At 41.0% G+C, this 27,585-nt stretch overlaps 1 protein-coding gene across 1 annotated transcript in view; it reads right to left on the bottom strand.

Moving 5' to 3' along the window:
• The window catches only part of LOC144193981 (FERM domain-containing protein 4B-like), a gene marked incomplete at its 5' end in the record, with an annotated part of 30,754 nt that extends 4,996 nt beyond the window's left edge, over positions 1-25,758 (bottom strand). Inside the window, 15 exons of the mRNA XM_077712738.1 lie at positions 4,468-4,608; positions 4,727-4,865; positions 4,941-4,994; positions 5,058-5,286; positions 8,246-8,362; positions 10,123-10,256; positions 11,139-11,280; positions 11,364-11,502; positions 11,681-11,757; positions 16,563-16,649; positions 16,725-16,782; positions 20,893-20,958; positions 21,051-21,134; positions 25,488-25,510; positions 25,603-25,758. Coding sequence (XP_077568864.1) covers positions 4,468-4,608; positions 4,727-4,865; positions 4,941-4,994; positions 5,058-5,286; positions 8,246-8,362; positions 10,123-10,256; positions 11,139-11,280; positions 11,364-11,502; positions 11,681-11,757; positions 16,563-16,649; positions 16,725-16,782; positions 20,893-20,958; positions 21,051-21,134; positions 25,488-25,510; positions 25,603-25,758 — 1,646 coding nt within the window. The remainder of the gene's footprint in view (positions 1-4,467; positions 4,609-4,726; positions 4,866-4,940; positions 4,995-5,057; positions 5,287-8,245; positions 8,363-10,122; positions 10,257-11,138; positions 11,281-11,363; positions 11,503-11,680; positions 11,758-16,562; positions 16,650-16,724; positions 16,783-20,892; positions 20,959-21,050; positions 21,135-25,487; positions 25,511-25,602) is intronic.
• Between the last annotated feature and the right edge of the window lie 1,827 nt (positions 25,759-27,585).

The raw sequence follows: 27,585 nt of genomic DNA, 5'->3' as shown, positions 1-27,585 counted from the left end.
ATGGTCGTTTGTTTCTCTGTGTGCCCTACGACAGACTGGAGACCAGTCTATGGTGTAGTCTGGCTTTCGCCTGACAACAGCTGGTTGATGTTCCAGCAACCCCCGCAACTCTTTCAAAGGATGGGCGGTATGGAAGATGCATGAATGGATGGATGGACAATATTTTAAGTAAACTGCAATTAATTCTGACATGTTGACAGTAATGAAAAATCAATGATAACAAAACACAATTAAAAGTCCCTGAATTACCAAAACATTTTCTATAGCTATATGAAGATAACAGTTTTAAGAAATATACCTAATATTTTTTTAAAAAGGAGGTGGCGAACACACAAATAAACTAATATTTTAGGACATAATTACACAGTAACAAAAACAATACATATATAGTACAGTCATACCTTGATTTACGAGATATTTCAGAGCCGAGTAAAATTCCGAGCAAATATTTGCCTTGAGATACAAACATACAAGACAGCCAGGTGGCCGAGACGCGAGAGGCTGCTTATGATCATAGCTGGGCACTGTCTTTCTTGCTGCATCTCCCTCTTGTAAAGATATCCACAAGAACTCCGGGTACTACGGTTTCCTACAACATTCCAAAAAGGCCCGAAATGGTAGGCTAATTGGACACTCTAAATTGTCCCTAGGTATGAGTTTGAGTGCGCATGGTTGTCCGTCTCCTTGTGCCCTGCGATCGGCTGGGCATCGATTTATTTCATTATCAGAAATGTACAATAATTTCCTTTCTGTGCTCCAAAAGGTTGTTGCCTGTACGTCGAATTTAAAAAGAAAAAGAATTAACAGAAGTACACTCAGGAAGCGTGTCTTTAGCGCTCTACTTTTCACCAAGTCTGTGGGTAACATGAGATACACTTTTCGCAGGTATCTGGGCTGAATTCAAAAGATCGACCACAAGACCTTCGTCGACCAAACGTCCGAGCACCAGATGAAACGGCATAACGCGGTGCTCGGGCATTTGGTCGTCTGTCTTTTGGTCGCCTGGCCTTCTGGTCGCAATGTACTTCTGGCTGTCATTGACAGCGGTGGACGTCCGGCTGCCATTGACGATGATGGACGTCCGGATGCCAGTGACGGTGGTGGCTGCCGGAGGTCCATCGCCGTCAATGGAAACTTATTGATAATTTATTGGTAATTTATCAAACCTGGGGATTGAAATATAAGAAAAAAGACACAAAAAGACACAATCGAAGGTGAAAAAAATATTTTCAAATTTACTTTCAACATTAAAGTCTTTATATTGAGAGTGATGAGCGGGATTGCACGGCAAAGGTAAATGAATGAGGTCATTGATTTTTATTATAATTTGGACAACATTGGCGGGCTGGATTAAAAAGCCCAACGGGCCGTATATGGCCAGCATGCCGTAGTTTGAAAAATAGTACACACACGCCAACACGTGCGAATACGGGGGCGGGGAGAGCGTGCGAATCCGGCGCTGAATGGCATGTACACGCCAATAGATCTGCCGGGAGCGAGCAATGATGATAATTTTGAGAGGGAGAGATTACCTGGTTGATCGCTTTTAACAGTAAACTCTCTCTCTGCTGGGAGCGAGGGAGCGAAAGCATGCACACATACGTAAATAGATCTGCCGGGAGCGAGCAATATTTTGATATTAATGCTCTTTTGTACCGTCAATACAATTACAAAATCACTCTTTCTCTCATGATGATAATTTTGAGAGCAGTAAACTCTCTGTGGAGCAAATCCCGGCGACCGAAAGACCGGTGAACAAAAGACTGGCGACCAAAGGACCGGCGACCAAACGTCCGGTCACGGTTTCATCTTTGTCACCTTTCAGTTTCTTGTGTGTCAAGTCTAATTTATGCGCAAAGCCATACCTTGGATTCAGTCATAATTTTTTGAGGGAGAAAATACGGTAGATACATACATACAATTTGTTTTCTCTTGGTATTACATTCTGTCTAGTCATTCATTCATCATCCATACCCCCTATCCTCGGAAAGGATGCTGGAGCCTATCCCAGCGGACTTTGGCCGAAAGGCAGACACCTTACACCGGTTGCCAGCCAACCGTGGGGCACACAGAGACACAGAGACAACCATTCACACTCACAATCCTAGTTGCCTGCACCATTCGCTACACCATAGGTTTCAAACTCATTCCAGAAAGGGCTAAGTGGTTGCAGGTTTTTCGTTCCAACCCACCAAGACAACACCTTTTCACCAATCTGTTCTTTTACAACTGTAATCAGTTGATTGCATTTAGTTGCTGCTTCTTCCAGGAGACCTCCTCATTGGCCTGTCTGCGCTGTTTCAGTAGGGAGGAAAACCTGCACCCACTTAACCCTTTCTGGAATCAGTTTGACACATGTGCACTACACCATCAAGTGTGTTTTATCCGGTCACTTGATTGTAAAGTAATTGCTTTTAAGGCTTAGACATACACAGCATTGTCTGACACTGAGCGGACCAGACATCTAACCCATAACCCAGAAGTGGGAGGATTGGCCTATTCTCACACTTTAAATGGACTGGATGTCTACTATATATTTATAAACTAAGGGTTCATCTTGCTTTTGACAGTGCTAGATGTTCAATCTCTATGAAGTCAAGAGTCGATAACTTGCTGCAACACTCCCAAATCAAATGGATACACTAACAACTTTTAATGTCTCCATAACATAGACCTTTAGACACCAATTGAATAATATAATCTTGTCAAAAAGTATTCAAAAATAGACGATCAAGACTCACACAATCATTGATGTAACGTTTCTCTTCTAGGCCTTTAGATGGTGGCGTGCACGGGTGCAGCGGCTCTTTGCTCTCCAGTTTGGTGTTTTGTTTCATCAAGCTTATCATTATTTACTAACATCTGCGTGGCAAACTTTTTCTACAGTTGCCAGGATTTAATTACTTTCGGGAGGAGATTTGATATATCCACTACAACAGATTACTAACGAACGGCAAAGGGAAAGAAAGCAAAAGTGCGGATGTCGGGCTGGCCTAGCTGCTAAGCTAAGGAAGCAACCACACAGAGCACCGCTTCTGAGTATCTTCTCGACCAATGCCAGATCCATCACCCACAAAATGGACGATTTGGAACTTCATCATGCTACCAAAAGCTTTGTCAGGAACTGCAACATTATTTTCATCAAGGAAACGTGGCTACACCCACAAATCCCCGACACCGCTGTATCGCTAGCTAGCCGGAAATATTTCCGAAATAATCATTCGAAAGAATCAGGGAAAAGCTAGTGGGGAGGGGGGCTTTGCGTGTATATACACTTGTGTGTATATACCCAACGATTGGTGCTGCAACAGTAGGATCATTAACACTCACTGCTCCCCGGATTTTGAGATCTTGGCAGTGCAGGCCCTTCTGTCTGCCTGTTTACATCCCACCAGATGCTCACCTTGGCACGGCACTTAGCCTCCTGCTAGCGACTATAAACAAACAGTAGCTTGACAACCCCGATGGAGTCTTTATTGTCGCTGGTGACTTCAACAAAGCATGTTTAAAGATTTTTTTTAAAACTCCAAACCATGTTTATTCTGACATCAAACATGCTTATAGAGCCACACACCTCCCTCACCTTGCTGGATCCGACCATCTCTTCCTGTCACTCACCCCTCATACTCTCCACTCCGGAGGCTAACAAGGCCACAAATAAAGATAATAAAAACATGGCCCAAGGACGCCCTTTCTCAGCTGCAGGACTGTTTTTCCTGCATGAATTGGGAACATTTTGAACATCACTACCTCAAAGACTACATGGACACTGTAGTTTCTTACATCAAAAACTGCACGGACAACGTCACTGTTAATAAACGGATACAGGTTTTTCCTAACCAAAAACCCTGGATGACCAGTGAGACACAGGCACTCACTCATCCAATGCCATAACACCGCGTTTAGGTCAGGGGACAATACAGAGCTGCCAGAGCAGAGATGAAGAGAGGCATTAAAAAGACAGCTTAGACAAGGAAAAATCAAGGAGCACTTCACAGGAAATAAACCAAAGAAGATGTGGAAGTGAATATGACACATTACCAATTACAATGACAATAATGTGTCTGTGAACGCAGATGCCTCAGTAGCAGAGGAACTGAACTGTTTCTTTGCCCGCTTTGAAACTAACAAATCAGACCCAGTCTCAACACATCTACCACCACCCTGCAGCAGTAGACTGAAGCTTCAAGAACATGAAGTGAGGCAAGTAATGCGGACTGTGAACACCAGGAAGGTGGCAAGCCCTGACGGAGTAACTGGGAAGGTGCTCAAAGCCTGTGCTGACCAGCTGACTGGTCTTTTCATTTGAATTTCATCATAAAACTGAAAGTTTGCACTCGTTGTTTACTTTCTTGGGCCACACAAAATGATGCGGTGGGCCAGGTTTGGCCCACGGCCCGCCACTTTTACACCTGTGCCTTAAACCATAAGGTGAGGAAAAACAATGCTGGGAAGCTATGACCACACCTGATCTGGCTGCTGCTGTAGGCATTGCGGGTCATAACCATTGTGCTGCAGGGGCATCTGGAAGGCATGAGGAGGATTTTATAGGGAGTACTTTGGGTGAAGGACACCTTTCTTGGATTATGGTAGTAGACGGAAGCCCCTCTAAAGAGTTATCACATTGAGGGTGTTGAGTATGAGAAAGAAATGAAAATACAATGTGTGCAACAGAAACAATAAATCAGTGTAGAAAATGCAAGTCGCAGGTGACACCAATTCTCACCTTTTGTTCTGGTAATTTTCTCTTAAAGATGTTTTCTTCTCCACATTGTATTCTGGCCCCAGCGAGCATAAAGGACTGAAATGTGGGGAGTCTTGCACAGACTGGGATCGTGGCCTCTGATTGGCGCTATCCGAGTCGTCTGAATATCAAGATATGATGGCATAGAATCATGGTCTGATCAGGATTCTTTGAAAAGATATGTTGCCAAGCTCACCATCTTCCAACGGCAGGCTTGAAAAGGAGCTACAGTCGGATTGCAAGAATTCATCTGGAGAAAGAGAAATACACCAATGAATACAGAAAAATCAGGGATGTTAGTTGCACTCGTTACCAGCAATAACGACTGATGCCCGCTGGGTTGGCCTTTTTCCCTTCTTGATTTGGTAATGATTCATCTCATTCTCAATCTGCTGGAGTTTGACCATTGCATCCAAACAGTTTCTCCTCCTCTTCTTCTTGACCGTCTTACACAGTTCGGGCTCAGTTGCTAGTTTTTTAGCGGCCTCCACAATTTTCTGCTGGAGGGCAAATCTGCTCTCCAGATTTCTCAGGATAGGATCCTGCAGTTCAATCAACAAAAGAACATACTATAAACACAGTCACAATGTTCACCATTATCTTTTGTTTGGAATTGTTATTAACCCTTTCATGGATGGATGATGATTTGTCTTTTTATTTTCTTAAATGTTTATATTTACAGGTGTCTCAAGCAGTTCGTGAGTAAATTTTTTGTGGCCAAAATTTGAATGGCTTGTCCATTTCCTTGTTCCCTGCGATTAGCTGGCCACTAATTCAGGGTGCCCCCACCTAGTGCCCGCAGTTGGCTGTGATAAGCTCCAGCACCCCCGTGACCCCTGTGAGGTCACGAGGAATACGTTTTACATATAAAAAGACTGCAAAAAGAAAATGCCAAAAAAGCCTAAAGTATTTAAATTAAAAGTATAATAAAAAGATATATTTTACACTGAAACAGATGTTAATAAATCGACATAAAAAGAATAACATGAATAAATGTATTTTTCTCTGGAAATGTCATTTATTTTCCCTCTATCTTTGTCACGTTTTGTTGGGGTCTTGGGTAGAAGTGGGGGTGTGCTTGTTCCCCTTGTGTGTGCTCACCTGTTGTCCCTCCTGGTTTTCCGCTCCTCCCAAAACCACCTGTTTTGTGCTTATAATTAGTTCGTGTGACGTCTATTTAACCGAAGTGTTTCGTGACATCAGCAAAGGAGTATTGTCTTGTGTTCCCTAGTATTTCCTCGTGTTACCTTGAACTACTGTGTTTACTATCTCGTTTACTTTGTGTTTGCACTGTACCCCTAAGTTATGTTTTTGCTTCCTCGTCCTCCCTCTTTCCCTGTTTATTTTGTCACTTTTGTTTTTAACTTCTATCATTAAAAGCCTAAATTGTGCAGCTGCATTTTCACCGCCATTTTCTCTCTCTCACATCCTGGGCTCCTGGTATCACCACACGAGGAAATCATAACAGAATGTATCCACACTGACCTAACGAAAAGACTTAAATAAAAGCAGCAAGGGTTAATTATAAAACACGAAAAAAGGGATTTTGGGAGGGACGGAAAACCAGGACAAATCACCCAGACAGCACGCACAAGGAGAACACGCAAACACACATAAACACACACACACACCTTCACCCCAACAAAACGTGACAATTTTCTATCTCTAGTGTATGCATTATAGTTAACAGTGGTGTGCCATCAAGGCCTTCAAGACTTTCCCTGCTGGCCTAAGAAATATCTGAATCACAGACTGATGTTAATTAGAGACGCTCCCTTACGTACGAACATTCAACTTATGAACAATGGTACATACAAACATGTCTACAAAGTGCAATTATGTCGAAAAATGTTTGTAAGTTTGATGTTGTATTGCGCACCTTTTTCCGAGCAGTGCTTTTTTCCGCCACTAATACCAACGCCTGGTACTGTGAGAGCTCAGGTCACCCAGCATCCACCTTCCTCTGCCCAGTTCATTGCAGTGCGGAAGTTGCGGAAGTGCGTGACGTATCTCCAGTGCACAAAAAAACGTTTTCATTTCTATCATTAAATATCTCGTGCATCAATTATTCAATATGGTTGCTGAAAAGCGAAAGGCTTCTAGTGAAAGGAAGAGGCAAGCCATTTCATTTGAAATGAAAGTGGCAATAATAAAGAAGCTTGGGGTGTGTGAGAAAGTGGTGAGCGTTGCACGGGAATACAACTTGAATAGTTCGATTGTCAGTACCATTTATAGACAGAAAGATCGAGTAGCAGGAGCCAAATATTGAACGTTGCACAAGGGTTGCAAATCAAGTGAATGATGCCATACAGTGCTACAGCATCATTTATGATGAAAAAAAGACTGTGCAATCGTCATTAGATAGCTTCTTTTGGCCAGTTTCTAGTAAATCTCTCTGATTTGAACTAGCGGACTAGTGGACTAGCCAGATCTACCAAACTGTATCTGGAGCGAGCTGCACAAGCAAATATATGTATTGTGTTGATTTTCAAGCGGTTTTGTCAATCCACAATGGCTGAAGGATAAGAAATTTCATTTTTTGCACATTTACTGTCAAAGCCATTTTCTAGACGGACTTTTCAAGAAAAAAAAACTAGACATCATTAAGAAAATTCGGACAACTCCAAAGCAAGCAAGCCTGTCACAACCGGGAATTAACATTTTCAGCGCTAAATCGAATAAAAATGTTTGCCGGAAATATGACAGGATAGGCATTAGCTTCGATGGCGATAGAAAAGAAAGAGGAAAGAAAGGAGGATGGATATTGTGTAAAGGTAAAAAGGATTTTTGGTGACCAAAATTTGGCTATATTCCTAAATAATATTTCAATTGTATGAGGTTATTATTGATGTTTTTGATGTGTTGCAGCTGTAGTTGCAATAGAGGTTTTATGCCCATAAAATAGTTTTTGAGGGTTGGATTGATTCAGACATAGCTGAAGGCGTCGCTTGGTAATTCACGGACTGCCGGTGATAGTATAACTCTGATTGGAATTGTTGGCAATAGACCTCTGTTACATTTTAACTGGAAGCAGATGGAAAAGATCGAATGATCTCTTCCAGCCCCTACTAGTTAAAATGAATTGGACATTGGTTGGTGTAAAAGAATGTTTTTAATACCAATTTGCCTCTTTTACTAAGCCCCACAACAGGGTGTCGTGGTTTACTAGCAGAGTTGTTGTTCTCCAATCCAGAGGTTTGATTTTCTGTATCTGATGACCTTGCCTATGTATCTAGTAGCGGGATACTGAACCCCATGTTGCTCTTGATGCTGTGTAATCATCAGTAGGTAAAGGAGCCCTGAAGGTAGAAACGACCTATACAAGTGTCATTCCAGTTACAACACATACTCTGTGATCTTAGCTGGCAGTGAATGAGTTAACATTGTGACAACTTTTGAAACAATGTCCACGCCGGTGAGAACTTGCATGAAACGTGAATACTAAAAAGCCATTTTCCCAAAAAGTGAGTCATGTCTATATAAATGAAAGGAAACACAAACCTCATTGTAAGGGAATAGGTCATCCAACTTGAAAGTGGTGCCAACTCGCCGTCTAACTGGTGGTGGCCGTTCATCTGAAGACAAGGGGTACTCCTTGGGCAGTTTGCCAGTGAGTTCCTGACAATAACAATAACTTCAAATTAATGCAGTCACAAAAACTATCCATTCCACTGCAGCTTAATGAAACTTGAAACGGCAGGACAAATAGAAGTTAATCTAATCTGAAACCTGCCATCAAAGACATTGCATAATAAAATGCAACTGACTTTGAAAGAACGGCCCGTTGACGCGAGTGAATAGCGTGTCAGCCTCACAGCTCTGGGGTCCTGGGTTCAAATCCAGATCATGTCCATCTGTATGGAGGTTGCATGTCCCTGGACGGGTTTCCTCCGGGTACTCCCACATTCCAAAAACATGCATGGTACGCTGATTGGACACTCTAAATTGCCCCTAGGTGTGCATGGTTGTCCGTCTCCTTGTGCCCTGTGATCGACTCGCCACCGATTCAGGGTGTCCCCCGCCTGTGGCCCGAAGACAGCTGGGATAGGCTCCAGCACCTCCCCAACCCTTAATGTGTATAAAGCAGTTCAGAAAATGAGATGGGATGAAATGAGAGAAAACTATTCAATACCCTGCAATTGCCATCAATTTAGTGTGTGCCCTGCCCGGTGCCTATAGTTGGCTGGGATAGGCTCCAGCATCCCCGCCACCCATGTGGGGATAATTGGAACGGAACTTGAATGAAAACAATTATTCGAATACAGTGTTCCCTCGCTACTTTGTGGTTCAGCCACCGCGGATTCAGAGCTTCGCGTTTTTTTGGGGGGAAAAAATAGACAAATATTACATTGAGACAACATATCTTAGTTTTTTTTGTTACAACATGCATTTCAATCTCTCTGCCCATATTCTATATGGTGTCCTGTATACAGGGGGTTAAAAAATAATAATTAAAAACTATATATATATTTTTTAATTAAATTAAAATTAAGCATTTTGGAAGGGGCATCATTACTTCGTGGAAATTCACTGATCGCGGGTGGTCCCGGTCCCCATTAACTGCGATAACACTGTATATGGGTTCGATTAGGGGCCCTTAGTGTGAGAAGTGCAAAGTTTGCATGTTTTCCCTGGGCTTGCATGGGTTTTCTCCCAGTTCTCCGGATTCCTCCCACACCCCAAACACATACAACATGCATAGTAGGTTGTTTGTACACTCAGGTAGATAGGTAGGAGTGTGAGCGTGAATGGTTGTCTGTCTCCATGTGGCCTGCAATTGGCTGATGAACAATTCAGGGTGTCCCCTGTCTGGTGCGCGTAATTAGCTGGGATAGGCTCCACCACCCCCCGTGATTCCCATGAGGATAAGTGGTTTATAAAATGGATGAAGGAGTATTCAAAAGGTGTGAAAGAACTGCTGTCCATAGCACCCAATATGTATAAAATGTAACAAAGGCATTAAGGAAAATGAAAATGTGCTTTATTTTTTTGAAATATTTAAGTTTTTTTCCATTTTAAATTTCGAAACAAATCTGTTAAACGGAAGGAAGAACCTCTGCCAATGACAACCGTGGATGTCTTTGGAATGTGGAAGGAAACCGGAGTACCAGGAGAAAACCCATGCAGGCCCGGGAAAACATGCAAACTCCATACAGGTGAACCGACCTGGATTTGAACCCAAGAACCCATAGCTGTGAAGTGCTAACCAATCAAGCCGCCGGGCTGCCCAGGGTACATTTTCTTTCTTTATTGTAATTTTAGATCTAATAAAAGTAAATAAAATGTCTATCAAGAGCTAGCAATTGAAATTTAAGGTTAAAATTTTAAGAAATGCAAGCTAAGCAAAAAGGAAACTTGTTTTAAAAAAAAAATCTCACCGCTTCCCGCAGGCAAATCTTCTTTAGTTCCTTTGTTTTCTTGGCCAAGATGTCATGAATATCCTGCTCTTTCGTTCTCAACTGAGCAAGTTTCTCATTCTTCTGCTCCTCACTCATTTCCGAGTCAGTGGACCCTTGAAAATGTTGAACAATTTCAATAGCATGTATGTATATGTCTATGTCTGTGTGTGTGTATATGTATGTATATATGTCTGTGTGTGTATATGTATGTATATATGTCTGTGTGTGTATATGTATGTATATGTCTGTGTGTATATGTATGTATATATGTCTGTGTGTGTATATGTATGTATATATGTCTGTGTGTGTATATGTATGTATATATGTCTGTGTGTGTGTATATGTATGTATATATGTATGTGTGTATATGTATGTATATATGTATGTGTGTATATGTATGTATACATGTGTGTGTATATGTATGTATATATGTGTGTGTATATGTATGTATATGTGTATGTGTGTATATGTATGTGTATATGTATGTATATATATATATATATATAGTTTTACTATTTGCACAGTAAAGTAAAAAGGAATGTATTAAGAAATATTCAAATGGAATTAAAAAAAAAGATAGAAGAGCTGTACAACACAAAAAAACGTCCGTTCGACGAAACGTCCGTTCGACGAAACGTCCGTTCGACGAAACGTCCGTTTGACGAAACATCCGTTCGACGAAATGTCCGTTCGAGGAAACGTCCATTCGATGAAACGTCCATTCAACGAATCATCGGTTCGATGAACTGTCCGTCCACCAAACATCCGTTCGACGAAATGCCCGTGGACCAAGTGTCCGTCGACCAAACGTCCGTCGACGAATTGTCCGGGTACCCATTTTCTGTATTTAGTATTTTCTTTATTTTTATATATGCATTCATTCCTCCAATGCTTTATGTATACAATATTAATTACATTCACACATTAAGGATTTGATTCTTAAATAACTTTTTCATTTCTACTTGGGGACTGTAATAGGAACAAGTTTGACTAACCTGTTGATACAAGACTCCCATTACTTGATGTGATGAAGTTATTTTTCATAATAGACTCTCCCAATTTGTTCATCTTGCCCCCTGCATATTCTGTGAGATCTATTACAATTTCCTGCAAGCTTTTGGAGGCTCCAAATTTAGCCTAATGGAAAAAGGGTGTCGTATCAAGGGTTATTGTTTGGATTATTTTAGTGTTTTTTTTTCATCTATAATTCTATCACTTACTTTACTTTGCTTTCTGTCCAAGTAGAACTGGTGTTGACTAATAGCCATGATCCAAATAATTTTGATCAAAGAGTGGCTTGCATACCATGTGTGGAGGAGGAGGCCAGTTTGTCCAAAAGTGCGCTTTGTTACCGCTCTCCTAAATCAGTAAGACAACAGTTGTTAATTACTGAACTCCAAGCCATTTGAAGTGGGACTTTTGGCAGCGCTGACATTACTTCCACTTCAAATGGAGTGGACGTCTATCGCCGTCAATAACAGTGAGAGTCAACTCCTTTGGATTTTTCAGGATGAAAAAAAACCTGATAACGGCTCACCTGTGCGGATCATTAACCTCCACTGCAAATTTTTTCTCCCTGAAGTACAAATTTTCCAGTTGCTTCCACTGATAAAGCTTGTGGTGACAATAAAAAACAACATTAGAAATAAGCATCACTCATACTGTAATATGGTATTTTAGCAAATACAAAAAAATACTTAATGCTTCTCTGTTATAGGACTTATTGTAAGCAATCCATTTTTTATGTTGAATCATTGTTGGATAGAACATTTCACTTGATTCAAATTTAAAAGCCAGGAAAAGGCCCAATCAAATACAGTGCTACCTCGAGATGCGATCTTAATTTGTTCCGGGACTGTGCTCATATGTCGATTTTCTCATAACTCCAACGTTTCCCATTGAAATTAACTAAAAACAAATTAATTTGTTCCAACCCTCTGAAAAAACACCAAAAACAGGATATTGGATTGGATTTTTTTTCTTTTAATCGCCATTTATTAACAAAGTAACACATGACTAGTGGTTTAATATTACTAAAATGTGTTTAATAGAACTATATTTAGACTGATTTCATGGAGGGTAGAGAGAGACAGAGGGGAATGGGGGAAGGGGGCGGGGGAGATGGTTTGCCCAGATGAATCGTAATATAAAATAAACAAATTTACATGAACTTGGATTACGATGCAGACACTCAAAAATAAATGTAATCTCACTTCACACTAAACTTAATTCTAATATTATATTAAAGTTTGATACCTTTCTTCTCCCGGGTTGGCTCTATTTGCCCCGCCTCCACCCTGACTTTCACTACTGATAGACTGTTTGCTTTTGTATTCCCTCCAAAATATTCCAAAAATGATGCACACAAATGTCCTCGCAATAGGATAACGCACGACCACTTGCCAACGAGAAATAATATATACTCCTCATACTAGCGATCGCTGCACCATTCGCGCTGAGTGACGGGAAAAAAAAATGAAAAAAATGCAACGCTCCGCCCAGTGCTCAGAGATATCTGTTATACCCAAAAGAGATGCGGCAAAAAAGACAGTGTGCTAAAATCATAAACAGCCTCATGTCTTGGCCACATGGCTTTCTCGTATCTCAAAATTGATCTTGTATTTAGAGATAATTATTTGCTCAAAATTTTACTCGTATCTCGAATTGCTCGTATATCGAGGTACCAATGTAAAGACCAAAAGACCATTTCTAAATAGTGGCATTCTTCCCCAAATTTGCTGGTGATTTTGATTGTTTCAAACAGAAAGATTACATTAATTTTGTCGTTTCTAAAAATATACTGGAAGTGACCTTGCTGTAAAAAGCATGCACAAAATGTAGTTAAGTAAGCAAATTGCAAATTTCAATACCTCTGGTAATGGAGAAAATCATATTTAATGAAAAAGAAATTACGCTGCCTATGGGCGCACCAGTTTTGTGACGTCAGTCACACACAAACTGATTGATTAGAACACCGGTGAGAATTACGTATTGAGGGAAGACAGGCAATTTGAGATACTGAAATTGCCTGTCAGATTTCCTGTGCATTTTTATCCATTACAAGCAGAAGAGCCTAGTTGTTGGTCCGCGTGTTGATAATATGCATCCATTAAGTCACGGGGAACAGTTGGGTCGAGTGTATAATATTTCACTTGATGCCCAATTCGATGGTTTGATGAAGGGCGCAAACTATTACTAAGATCCATATTTGAAGCTCTTTTATGCGTACCATTTTAATGGGGTTCTACATTTAAGAATGGGTTTTCATCGGCTACATGTAGGGTTGGAATGTAGAAGAACTGTGTCAAAGATGGTTAGAAGTTTGGCGCGAGGAGGTTTTTGGGGGGGTTAGAACTTCTGGGAAAACAATGTTTTGGCCAGAGTTTTCAGAGTGAACAAGAAAAGCTTGGATGGAGAGCCGACACGTGAGCTAGCTACATAGAGCTGGCGGTGTGCAAACCACTGTTCTGACAGTGGTTTTAATATTTAATCAAATATCTTTGCTGTTGAGAGACCCATGATCTTAAACCTCTGGATTGACAATAATGAAGGTAGCTTGCAAATTCTGTCAAATTTGGTGTGTATCTGACATTTTTTTTGGAAACCGGATTTTTTACGATTATTTATTTTTGATATATTTTTGACAGAAAACCTAGCCTATGTCACTCACAGACACTTAAAGTAAAAATGTGCATATTTTCATGAAAAATCGGTTCAGCTGTATCGGAGTCCATAGAGCTCGAACAGATACACACACAGACAGAAAGACACACATACAGACAAAGATGCATTTATATAATAAAATAGTATAGATATGGCTATAGATTACACAACAGAAATTATTATTTTTTTCAATGTAGTAAGCAAGATACAGACTCTAGGAAATTAATTGGTTCCAGAGCTTTTTTTGTAATTTGAAAATTTTGCAAGTAGAGCAGTACTTTATATGTAGATTCTCTAATTCGTTCCATGGTCCACACACAACTACCAACTGAACACTTGGTTCAGAAATTGGTCAAAATGTCCCAATTTTGTAAGAAAGAAGTGAGAAACACAAAAAATGAGAGGAAATGATCAGAAAATGATTTATGAGTGTCACAAAATGAATAGCAGGTACATATACAAAATCTACCCATGTTGAAACGCATGGGAAAAAGTGAAAAATACCAGGATACAACATAGAGATAGCACACAAACATGAACACACATTTAATAAACACCCTTCTCTTTGAATTCATAATGAATTAACCGTGTTGCATTTACTCATCCTCCTTTGAGAATACTAACTCATCAATGTCCTTCTCACTGACCACACGCCCCATCGCCTGCCCCCTCGGCACAATTTTGCCCACCACAGGCTGCTGTTTTGAGAGCACTGACATCACAGACATGGCTCAACTGGCCCGTGTTCGGACGTTTGGTCGCCGGTCTTTTGGTCCCTGGTCTTTTGGTCCCTGGTCTTTTGGTCCCTGGTCTTTTGGTCCCTGGTCTTTTGTTCGCCAGTCAAATGTACTTAGATATTAAATAGTACTTAGATATGAAACTCTCTCCCTTAGATATGAAACTCTTTCTTAGATATTTAACTCTCTCTCATGAATAGAATTTTGAGAGCTGGTTTCAACAGTAAACTTTCTGTCACCATTTGACCGGCGACCAAACGTCCGAGCACCAACTGGCCATATTTATTCGTGAAGTTGATGAAAGATTGACTCTTACTGAAGAGTTTGTTGAGTTGGGGCCTATAATGGACACCACGACAACCGTAGACATTTTCGGGTCTGTCTGCTGAACAGATTTGGACTAGACTGGTCCCACGCTGTCAGCATTTCAGTTATTTGGTGAACTGGTGACATAATTTTCAGTTTTTCACTCACCTTTCACAGTTAAAGCTTTTGATCTGCTAGTCGACATCCAGCTAGAAATGAGCAATTTGCAATGTGATGCAGATTTGAAGAGCAAATTTGCCTCTGTAGGTCTGGACACATACTATCAGTATCTACTACCAGGGTATCCTAAAGTAATAGCCCTGGCTGCTCAAATTTTGTGGATGTTTGGGACAACCTACCCTTGTGAACAAATTTTCTCAATAAAACTAAAATGTGTTCAAAGCTTATCCACAACCACTTAAATGACATTCTGTAAGTGACAGCTATTTGGGACATGACACCTGATGTTGATGCACCTGTACAGGCCAAAAGATGCCAAGTTTCAGGAACAAAAACAAGTCCAGACCAGACTAACGTCTTTAGACAATTCAAATCAAACTGTTATTATCATGTTTTTACATTAATTGACATATTGTGAGTTTGGAAACTATTGAAAAAGTACAGCATATTAAAAATAAGTTTCTTTCTGTTTGGGTCATTCAATGTGTGTTTTACAGTCACCAATTCCACTATGTGTAATGCTGAAGCCGCACTTGCATGCTGTGCAATGTGCAAATGTCGGTGCTTTTGGAGACGGATTCAACAAGGGATATTTCATCGGATATGAACCAATAAACTTCTGCGAGTGTCTGGGTTTCTTGTTAGAAGTTTCATTCAAATTGCCATCCATTTTGCGCTTATCCCAAGCAAGCATAATGATAAGACTTACCAGTGCTGTGTGCTCCTACTTCCTTTAGAACAAACACGGAAATTATAGGGTTTCTTTCAAAACAAAATACTGGTGGTTTAGTCAGCCTTACTCACTTCCTTTATGAAAAAAAACTAAAATGAAAATGTTAAAGTGGTAGAGGCTACCTATGCCAGTGTATGCCAACCCGTTTGCCACGGCACACTGGTGTTCCGTGAGCGATGCTCAGGTGTGACGCGGGAGGTTATAAGAAGTGATATATAGTAATAATCCAAGAGAGAAATCTCCATATTAAGAGATTAAAAACGAACTACTACGAGTTTTAAATTGAAATATGAAATCATAGATTGTACTTTTGGCGACGTAAAGTCTCTGTGAGCACTTTGCCGTCAACCAAGTGTCCCTCGAGGAAATGTCCGGGTACCCTCATGAATACGCTTCGGGTGCGCAGCGGAGTCAGACTCAAAGATGCAGGAAGTTGATGAGATAGGAGTGATGGTGCACAAAACTAAAGGCTTTAATAAGAACTAATAGAAAAAAAGCCATACAAACTAAGGACTTGGTGAGAATCAATAAAGAAACAAATGGGATTGCACATACGCACACTGACAGGGAGACGGCAACGTAAGCACTAATCCAACAACTAGAAATACCTGGACACAACGTATAAATAGACACACAAGGGATGATTACGAATCAAGCACACATGGTCATATACGGAAGGAGAGCCCAGATAGACACACATCTCCCAGACAGCACACACAAGGAAACGCGCACATACACACCTCCACCAAAACCCCAACAAAACATGACACAAGTGATTTTAAGTGTCGGCTGATATATACCTTTCTAGGTTTCAACTTATCTTGTAAGTCATACTGGCCAATTCCCTTATAGCTGATCCCTAGCCACCATGGAATCCCTTGCTTATCCTTTTAAAAGAACAAAAAGTGAGCATCTGTTCAGTTACCAAAACAAGGTCATTCACTCCTATACTAAAAGCCTACCTTCACTTCATAATAGTGGACACCATATGTGGGTAAGGATTCCACAAGCGTCAGATACCTACGAGGAAAGTTGTTATTAAAACGTGCATGCTTTAAAAGATCAACAAGAATTTTAGCGCTTTAATCTGATGAGTTTAAGAGACATAGGTGTTAACCAAAGATGTATTTGAGAAAAATATTTTGAAATATAGTTAAATGTAGTTAAACTTTGTTTAAAAAAATATATGACCATTTTTAATTATTGAGATCTCTGTGTTGTGAAATTGTTCAAATGTAGTAAAAAAATAGCTTTAGCAACGATAGAGATCAAATTCATTTAATTTCGGAATCTAGGAAATGGGAACAGTGAATTATCATGTTTCAGTGCCAGTGCCGATGCTAGTTATCCAATCCGTTTTTACATTTTTCTGTCAACAACAATTCCATGTCTGTAAACGCGAATGTCTCACTAGCGGAGGAACTGAACCATTTCTTTGCCCGCTTTGAATCTGACAAATCAAACCAAGTGTCAACACTCCCACCACCACCCTGCGACAATACACTGGAGTTTCAGGAACAGGAAGTGAGACTGGAAATGCAGTCTGTGAACACCAGGAAGGCTGCTGGTCCAGACGGAATACCTGGCAAAGTGCTCAAAGCCTGTGCTGAACAGCTGGCAGGAGTCTTCACGGACATTTTCAATCGGTCCTTGCAACAATCCATCAATCCTGCCTGCCTAAAATCTGCCACCATCATTCCTGTCCCCAAAAAGCCAACCATCGGCAGCTTGAACGATTACAGGCCTGTTGCTCTCACGCCTGTGATCATGAAGTGCTTTGAAAAGTTGGTGGCCCGACACATCAGAAAGACAATTCCCCCCTCAGTTGACCCGCACCAGTTTGCTTATAGGGAAAACAGGTCCACTGAGGATGCTATCGCCGTGGCTCTTCACACAGCACTGAGCCACCTGGAACACCAGGGGAACTATGTGAGGATGCTTTTCATAGACTATAGCTCAGCCTTCAACACCATCAAACGGGACATCCTGAAGGACAAACTCTACCACCTTGGACTATCCTCTTCAATCTGCTGCTGGATAAAGAACTTCTTGACTGGTCGACCACAAACTGTCAGAATGGGTCCACACCTCTCTTCCTCCATCACACTAAACACTGGCTCACCACAAGGCTGTGTACTGAGTCCTCTCCTGTACTCCCTGTACACATACGACTGCACACCAGCCCACCAGTCAAACTCTATCATCAAATTCGCCGATGACACCACTGTGATCGGACTCATCTCAGGCGGGGATGAGTCAGCTTACAGAGACGAGGTCGACAAACTGTCTTCTTGGTGCTCGTCGAACAATCTTACACCGAATGAAAAACAAAGACTAAAGAAATAATCTTGGACTTTTGCAAGCGCAGCACAGACCTGGCCCCACTCCTCATTAACGGAGTATGTGTAGACAGGGTCCAATCGTTCAAATTCCTGGGAGTCCACGTCACGGATAGGCTCTCCTGGTCCACAAACACCACAGTGTTAGTGAAGAAGGCCCAGAAACGACTCCACTTCCTCAGGGTACTGAGAAGGGACAAGTTGGACACCAAGCTTCTGGCAACCTTCTACAGAGCCACTGTGGAGAGCATCCTGACTTACAGTATTACAGTGTGGTATACCGGAAGCACGGCAGCAGACAAAAAAGCCATACAGAGAGTGATAAACACTGCCCAGAAGATCGTCGGCTGCTCTCTGCCATCGCTAGAAGACATTGCCAACCCCCGATACCTCAGAAGAGCCGGGTCCATTGTTGGAGACCCAAACCACCCTGGACACGGCCTGTTCCAGTTGCTTCCATCTGGCAGACGCTACAGGTCCTACAAAGCACGGACAAACAGGCTCAAGGACAGCTTCTTCCCAACAGCCATCAGGTCTCTGAACCTGCAGCAACACGTGACGTGACGACTACACATATCCCTACTATGAAATTAAGTCAAGTCGAATTGAAGTAACAGGAAGGTCGTTTGGTGCAGATCTACCTTCCACAGGATGACTGAGGGAGGGTAAGTATAAAGACTGAGAGGTAAGTGATCCATCTTATTCTTGTTGGCATCGGTGAGGCAACTTGTAGTCGCCGGAAAATGGCGCTTAAGGCGGAGAGCTAACAAGTATGAATATGTCATAAATAAATGTCATAAATGTGTCTGGCCTGGGAAGACGAACTTGTGGAGAAGCACTATACAATTTCGTCATACGCTGCTGAGGGCATGATGACTACTAGGCTTTTTGTCAAGTCAATGATGACGACAATGCCTATGTCTGATTTTCATTTTTTCATTTTTCAATGGCAGCCAATCTGTTAACATATGATACTATAACTTATTGATGACCTTTTTGAGAATAACATTTTATTATTGTCCATATGTTATACAGTAATACCTTGAGATACGAGCCTAATGCATTCAGGATCAAGGTCGTATCTCAATTTACCCATATCTGAAATCAATGTTTGCCATAAAAAATAAATAAAAACAAATTATTCCGTTCCCACCCTCGGAAAAAAGAACACTATATTACAATATAAAACATCGTTTTATTTGTTCTCATTCATCACCTACTTATAAAGTAAAAAATACCTAGCTAGTGGTTAGGATCTTAAATACTAAAATGTGATATTATTCAGTACAGGCAGAAGGTAGTGGCTGACAGTGGACGAGAGAGGCGGATGGCAACGTGCTCGTAACATTACAAATTTAACTTCTAAATCAACTTCGATTACAATACAAATACTACATTTAAAAATAAGTTTGAATCTTACGTTTCAAAAATTGTAAACGTTTTTGTGTGATAACCGTGGAAAAGGTGTTAATGTATTCCACCACGGCTTTCGAGTCGGAACTTTCTGCTTCTCGATGCCTCAGAACCAAGTGAATCCAGTTCTCCCGCAAACTGTTTATATTTTATCCATATTAAAAGAAGGCTCTCCACCTCGTTATGAATGTCAGTGCGCAGCTCGGAAATAACGCTTAGTCCTTTGGAAGGTTTCATACCCTTAATGGCATCCTTCTGCTTGAGGATGGGTCATATTGTTGAGGTACTACTCCCGTATTGGCGAGCCAACTCAATCACGCGTACACCACTCATGTTTTTTCTATTATTTCGTGCTAAATATCCATTGTCATCATATGATTTTTCTTCTCACTACCCTTCATTGTACAGGCTTGCTTTCGACCCATTGTTTTTCCTTTAACTCTAAACTGATTAACGCAAAAAAAAGTCATCCTGTATAACCACTGCTGGTAGATATAGTTACGCAAGGAAGTTGCAGCGAGAAAGACAGAGCAATTCTCTTCTCATAAGCAGCCTCTCGTATACTTGACCACCCGGACGAACGCATCGGGAACCATCTCGTATGCTCGAATCTCAAGGCAAAAATGTGCTTGGAATTTTCCACGTATCTCAAATTTCTTGTGCGTTGGGACACTCATAGGTCAAGATATTAACGTATGTCAAATGTGTTACAAAGACAAACATGCACTTCGGCGAAAATAGCACCATGGAAGTGGCATTATTTTCAGAACCTGACATTATCTTGCTCTCTTCGGTATCGATGAAAAGTCCTCCATTCTTTTAATGGATTTTCTTTTATTTTTGACAAGTTTTCACTCTATCTGTGTCAATTACGTTACCACAACAAATTCTTAACATCTAAATGTTCCAATGAGAAGGCAATTAAGCCTCTCCATATTGCACAAAACGTACTTACATAGTGGGAATTCTATGGCAATTGATGGCTGCGAATGTTTTGTTGTCAAATGCATTACCGACAAATACGTTATCGTCAAATGTTATGTTAAATCTGTTTAGTATGAATATCTCAAAGATTTTTCAACCAAAATAATAACAGGAAGTGACACAGAATTTTCCCAACAACAACAGAAAATGATATAAAATGTCGTCAAAAATTACCAGAAAGTGACACAAGTACTAAAGTGGGGTTTGAATTTTCTGAAGGCAAAATAGTAAAATTTTGTATAAAGGCTTCTGTGTGATTCACTGAGTTGCACCTATTGATTAATTTCTACCAAATAATAGGAAAAGGGATTTCATGAAGGCAAAATGAAAAGGGGGCTTTTGTCAATGACGTGAAAGTATTTCAACAAGTCATTATTTTATCTTCAACACTTACTGAACAATGGCCTGCCCTCTGGAGATTCCCCTGAGCTGTTTATAATAGTCAATAACACGATCTTCACTGTATTGGGATAAAGAAAGTGAAAGTTTATTAACTTTTAAATCCATTTAAGGGGGGAACTGCTTTGAACCCAGATTGGCTAGGAAGCATACCAGTAGGCCAGCGATGGATGCTCCTTTAGGACTTTAGTAGGAAGAGTAGGAAGTTTCTTTAAGTCAGCTCGAGTGGCATCATCACTATGGAAGAAAAGGTGGGAGATGAATAAATTTACAATAGAAGTTCAAGCATTTTCCTTGAAATATTAATCATCTAATTTTGAATGAAATAATCCATCATGCTTTCAGGATTTGTTTTGTATACTGTTCTTAACCTGCACTAATAGAAACTGTTTTTGCATGGTTGTTTTTTTATTTTTAATACAATAATAATCATTTCATAATAATTTTCTCTATTTTTTGCATTTTGTTTTTCACATCTTTCATACAGAATTGGGAGACTGATAATTTTTTAAGGGTTTATAAGGGTTTAGTTGGTAGTTTTATTTTGAGGACCATTGAATGAATGAGAGAATTTACATAATATAAAGTACTTTGCTACTTGTGGAAAATGCAAGTTAAAAACACGTTCTGGAACCAAACAACAATACATTGTCATGGTTGTCTGAGGTGTCTGGTTGGTATCTTTTATTATTTTGTATGTTTACAGTCCCGTGAAATAGTATTTACCCCCTTTCCTGATTTCTGTGTTTTTTGCACATTTATCACACAAAAAGGTTTGAGATCGCCAAACCAATTTTAGTATGAAAGAGACAACCCAAGGAAATAGAAAATTCAGTTTCCTAATGAAGATTTTATCTACCAAGGCATTAAAAATTAAAAACGTGTCTGTCTGGCCCTCTGTGAAAACTTAATTGCCCCCTGATAATAATGGGTTGTCCCACCTTTGGCAACAATAACTGAAGACAAACATTTACAATAATTTGTGATTAAAACGCTTTGGAAGAATTTTGGCCCACTCTCAGCCCGTTTAGGATAACACCGCAGCATTTCAATGATTTAAATCCGGACTTTGACACGCCCACTCCCAAATCTTAACTTTTTTTTGGCATTCAGAGGTGGACCTGCTGGTGTGCTTTGGATTGTTGTCATGCTGCATGCTCTAAGAGTGCTCGAGTTTGAGTGCACAACCTGAGGACGGGACTTTCTCCTTCAAAATTTGCTAGTAGAAATCAAAATTAATTCATCTATCAATGACAGCACGCTGTCCTGGTCCTGACGCAGTAAAGCAACCCCAGACCAACACACTGCCACCACTATTCTTTACAGTCGGTATAGTGTTGATCTGATGGGATGCTGTGCCATTTTTTTCTCAAAATGTAACGAGAGCACACTATTGGGGTAGACCTGCCAACTGGTTTAATAATTGTTTGTTCATGTCCAGCCAATGTGGCCAAACTGGTTTTACAATTGTTTTTTAGGACAGTGGAATGTAGGACAAGCCAACTAGCTGGCCTTGCAATTGTTTGTTCGCACTACGAATTGTAAGATAGCTAACTACGTGGCCTTGCAATTGTTTCCTTGTATTGTGGAATATGGCCAACTCACTTTGGAACTGTTTGTTCGAAACGCGCAATATAAGATAGGATGCGGCAGTTTGTGTGTGCCATGAAAATATCGTGTTTGCATACAATTTAAACCTGCTAATGTCTAACCATATTAGCCCAAAGTTTTGTTTACATATGCTCTGTCCTACATCACGGTCTTCGAAATATTACCCTTTAGTTCCTATAAAAAGACTGGGCTCTGTTCATTCAGAGAGAATTGCGAGGAAGGCAGGCTGTGAGAGGTTCACAGCTGTCGGAGCATTCTCCAACCATCCTGCAGTCCAGTAATAAACCTATTTCCTATTTTAATTGATCTCACTCGTTCTTAACCTGCTCCTGAAGTTGTATTTTCAGACCTATCACACACCATCAACTAAGTTCAACTTTTGACTCATCAGTCCACAGAATGTACTTCCAAAAGTGTGGGGGGATCATCAACATATTTTTTGGCAAACATAAAGCGAGTCTTTATATTCTTTTTGGACAGCAATTGTTTTCGCCTTAGAACTCTGTCATGGATGCCAGCTTTGACCAGTGTTTTTCTTATATTATATTCATCAACATTGACCTTAAGAGGGCAGCAAGGCTTGCAATGCTTTCCTTTGTGACCTCCTGGAAGAGTCTTTGTCGCACTCTTTGAGTCATTTTGGCTGGCTGACCTCTCCGGGACAGGTTTGCCACAATTACCAGTTCTCTCTATTTGTGGATAATGGCTCTGACTGATTCACTAGAGCCCCAAAGCCTTGGCTTTGTAAACTCTTCCAAACTGATGGATGTCCGTCACTTTTTTTCACATTTTTTCTTGAATTTCTTTGGATTTCTTAATTCAACAGATGTGGTGGTAATCAGGTGTGAATGTGGCCTGTGAATTTGAACTCATCTTTCCTACATTTGTGATAAAAAATGAAAATTTTGTGACAAAGGAGCAATTACTTTTTCAGAGAGGGCCGGACAAGTTTGCATTTTTCTGCGATGATAAATAAAATCATCATTTACAAACTGCATTTTCTCTTTCCTTGGGTTGTCTATGTGTCAAACAAAAATTGATTTGTTGGCCTGAAACCTACATGTAATAAATCTGTAAAAAAAAAATAACACAGAAATCGGGAAGGGGGCAAATACTTTTTCACGGCACTGTATTTCTTCAGCTTTATATAGACGTCTAATTCCAAAACATATATTAACACCTTAGCCGGATGGAGCACATTCATACAGCACTAACTCAATGGCTGCTATAGACAAAGTGAGGAACCAGATGAATCTTTTCACATTGGCACAGAGTAACTTTGGCACATTACCTCTTAAAACACTGAAATGAAAGAGACAGAGAAATACTTACACTGGTCTACTAGCAAAATGTTTAGAATAGGAAAAGTAAGACTTGATGAAATTTGGGTCCCTAAAAAACAAAATGTTTTTTGAGATCGCTGAGGTATCGGCATAAAATTTTAAAGCAACACTTAGTAACTTTCAGTTTTTGGTGATTTTGGTGACGCAGGTGGACAAATGCTGTAGGACAGCAGACATATTTCTCTATAGGATGTGCACAGGTACGTCCCCTCTACACGATGTACAATGTTTGCAATCTGGAATGCAACCCGCTGGAAAAAAGAAAAGGTCTGGCGGCGTGTTTCACTGCTTTTTATAGTTTTCGCTGCGCCCATTCTTCCTCTGTGATATTCGCTTCTTCTTCGGCACTTAGAGCCAACCATTTCAGCGAAGGAACTGTGCCCTGGCGGCCATTTTTAATCTGTCTGCCGGTTGCGACTTTCAGTGCAGATTTTACTTAACTTTTTTTCATACATACTTCAGAAAATAATCTGTCAGTCTCTTCAGGCCGGGAGAAGAAATGTATAACAATTTAAAACAAAATTAAAATTAAGTTTAGTGTAAGTTTGAATTTGTTTATATTATGTTACACGCACGTTGCCGTGCAATAATCCCACCCCCTTCCTCCCCCACTTTCTCTCTGTCCGTATTTGTCTCCCCGTTGCGAAATCCGTCTAATTTTAGTACAATTAAACGCACATTTTAGAACTATTAAATTGGATGAGACATGGGTGAAAGTTTGGAGGTCAGATGAGATCAAAATTTCGTCTAGGTGCCCCAATGCGGTACAGCTCGATTTCCATGTTCCTCTGAATAGCTAATAGATTCCAGTTTGAACTGTGACTCGTAAGTGTATCTCTTTGCAGGTGCCATTTTCGGGGGTCAAACTGCATGTGTTGCAAAAGCATACAAGCCTTTTCCTCTATATACATACAAGAAATCCACTCAGACAGTCAAGCGGTCACGATCATACAGCAAAATTGGGGGAGATTTTTTGCACTGGTGAATCGTATAACAAACAAATTGAAATGAACTTGGATTACGATGCAGACACACTCAAAAATAAATTTAATCTAACCTTACACTAAACTTAATTCTAATTTGTATTAAGGTTTGATACCTTTTTTCTCCCGGGTTGGTTCTATTTGCCCCGCCCCCACACTGACTTTCACAATCGATGGGCTGTTTGCTTTTGTATTCCCTTCAAAATATTCCAAAAATGATGCACACAAATGTCAACGAGAAGTAATATATATCCCTCGTACTTGTGTACTCACGATTGCTATGCCATTCGCGCTGAGTTACGGGAAAAAACACGGAAAAAAATGCAACGCATCGCCCGGTGCTAATAGATGTCTGTTATAGACGAAAGAGATGCCGCAAAAAAGACATTGCGCTAAAATCATAAACAGCCTCATGTCTTGGCCACCTTGCTTTTACGTAACTCGAAATTTGTCTCGTATCTAAAGATAATTATTTGCTCGAAATTTTACCCGTACCTCGAATTGCTCGTATGTTGATAGTACTAAGCCACTCATTGTATTGCTATTGATTGATGTTGACCCCACTCTTGAGAAATAAGCGACCCATTGAATGTTATTTTCTGAAAGATCACATGTTCTGGTGCCAGTAAATAGTGATAAAAACAAGCTTTTACCTTGTGTAGTCGCCTTTAGACTCCTAGTTGGTTAAAAACAGATTAATATTTAGTTAGTCTTTCAATTTGCACCAAATGATTTATAATTGTTCCAGAAAATAATAAAGGAACGAACCTGCAAAGCATTTGCTGCCAACTTGAAAACATTTTCACTTTCAACTTCTATAATCTCCTGAGAGAGGGAGAGCGAGAGAGATAGAGGGACAGAGGGAAGGAGAGAGGGAGTGAGGGGGAGAGAGAGAGGAAAGGGGAGAGGAAGAGGGAGAGGAAGAGAGGGAGGGAGGGCGAGGGAGAGAGTGAGACAGAGAGAGAGGGAGAGAGAGGGGGGATAGGTGTTTGAGAGAGGGAGAGGGGGGAGGGCCAGGGAAATAGATAGAGAGGGAGGGCCAGGGAGATAGAGAGAGATCGAAAGATCGAGAGAGAGAGAGATCAGGAGAGAGAGAGATTGAGAGATCGAGAGAGAGAGAGAGAGAGAGAGAGATCGGGAGAGAGAGAGATTGAGAATGATCGACAGAGGGAGATCGGGAGAGAGAGAGATTGAGAATGATCGACAGAGGGAGATCGAGAAAGAGAGATCGAGAGAGAGATCGAGAATGATCGACAGAGGGAGATCGAGAAAGAGAGATCGAGAGAGAGATCGAGAGAGAGTGATCGAGAGAGAGGGATCGAGAGAGAGGGATCGAGAGAGAGGGATCGAGAGAGAGGGATCGAGAGAGAGAGAGATCGAGAGAGAGGGATCGAGAGAGATTGAGAGATCGAGAGAGAGAGAGAGAGAGAGAGATCGAGAGAGAGAGAATCGAGAGAGAGAGATTGAGAGATCGAGAGAGAGATTGAGAGATCGAGAGAGAGATTGAGAGATCGAGAGAGAGATCGAGAGAGAGATCGAGAGAGAGATCCAGAGAGAGATCGAGAGAGAGATCGAGAGAGAGATCGAGAGAGAGATCGAGAGAGAGATCGAGAGAGAGATCGAGAGAGAGATCGAGAGAGAGATCGAGAGAGAGATCGAGAGAGAGATTGAGATAGATCGAGAGAGAGGGATCAAGAGAGAGATTGAGATAGATCGAGAGAGAGGGATCAAGAGAGAGATTGAGATAGATCGAGAGAGAGGGATCAAGAGAGAGATCGAGAATTATTGACAGAGGAAGATCGAGAAAGAGAGATCGAGAGAGGGAGATCGAGAGAGAGGGATCGAGAGAGAGAGAGATTGAGAGAAAGAAATCGAGAGAGAGAGGATGAGAGAGAGAAATTGAGAGAGAGAAATCGAGAAAAAGAGATTGAGAGATCGAGAGATAGAGAGAGATAGAGAGAGAGAGATCGAGAGAGATTGAGAGATCGAGAGAGAGATTGAGAGATCGAGAGAGAGATTGAGAGATCGAGAGATCGAGAGATTGAGAGATCGAGAGATCGAGAGAGAGAGATCGAGAGAGAGAGAGATCGAGAGAGAGCGATCGAGAGATCGAGAGAGAGAGATCGAGAGAGAGAGATCGAGAGATCGAGAGAGAGAGATCGAGAGATCGAGAGAGAGAGATCGAGAGAGAGAGAGAGATCGAGAGAGAGAGATCGAGAGAGAGAGATCGAGAGAGAGAGAGATCGAGAGAGAGAGATCGAGGGAGAGAGATCGAGAGAGAGAGATCGAGGGAGAGAGAGAGATCGAGAGAGAGAGAGAGATCGAGAGAGAGAGATCGAGAGAGATCGAGAGAGAGAGATTGAGAGAGAGAGAGATCGAGAGAGAGAAATCAAGAGAGAGAAAGATTGAGAGATCGAGAGAGAGATCGAGAGAGAGAGAGAGATCGAGAGAGAGAGAGATCGAGAGAGTGAGAGATCGAGAGAGAGAGAGAGAGAGAGAGAGAGAGAGAGAGAGAGAGAGAGAGAGATCAAGAGAGATCGAGAGAGAGAGATCGAGAGAGAGAGATCGAGAGAGAGAAATCGAGAGAGAAAGATTTAGAGATCGAGAGAGAGAAAGATTGAGAGATCAAGAGAGAGAGAGATCGAGAGAGAGAGAGATCGAGAGAGATCGAGAGAGAGAGAGAGAGATCGGGAGAGAGATCAAGAGAGACCGAGAGAGAGAGAGATCGAGAGAGAGATCAAGAGAGACCGA

This window comes from Stigmatopora nigra, chromosome 1 (assembly GCF_051989575.1).
Source record: "Stigmatopora nigra isolate UIUO_SnigA chromosome 1, RoL_Snig_1.1, whole genome shotgun sequence".
In the NCBI taxonomy this organism is placed as follows: domain Eukaryota; kingdom Metazoa; phylum Chordata; class Actinopteri; order Syngnathiformes; family Syngnathidae; genus Stigmatopora; species Stigmatopora nigra.
The sequence above is the reverse complement of the archived record's forward strand: the minus strand, read 5'-3'. Positions and strand labels throughout refer to the sequence as shown.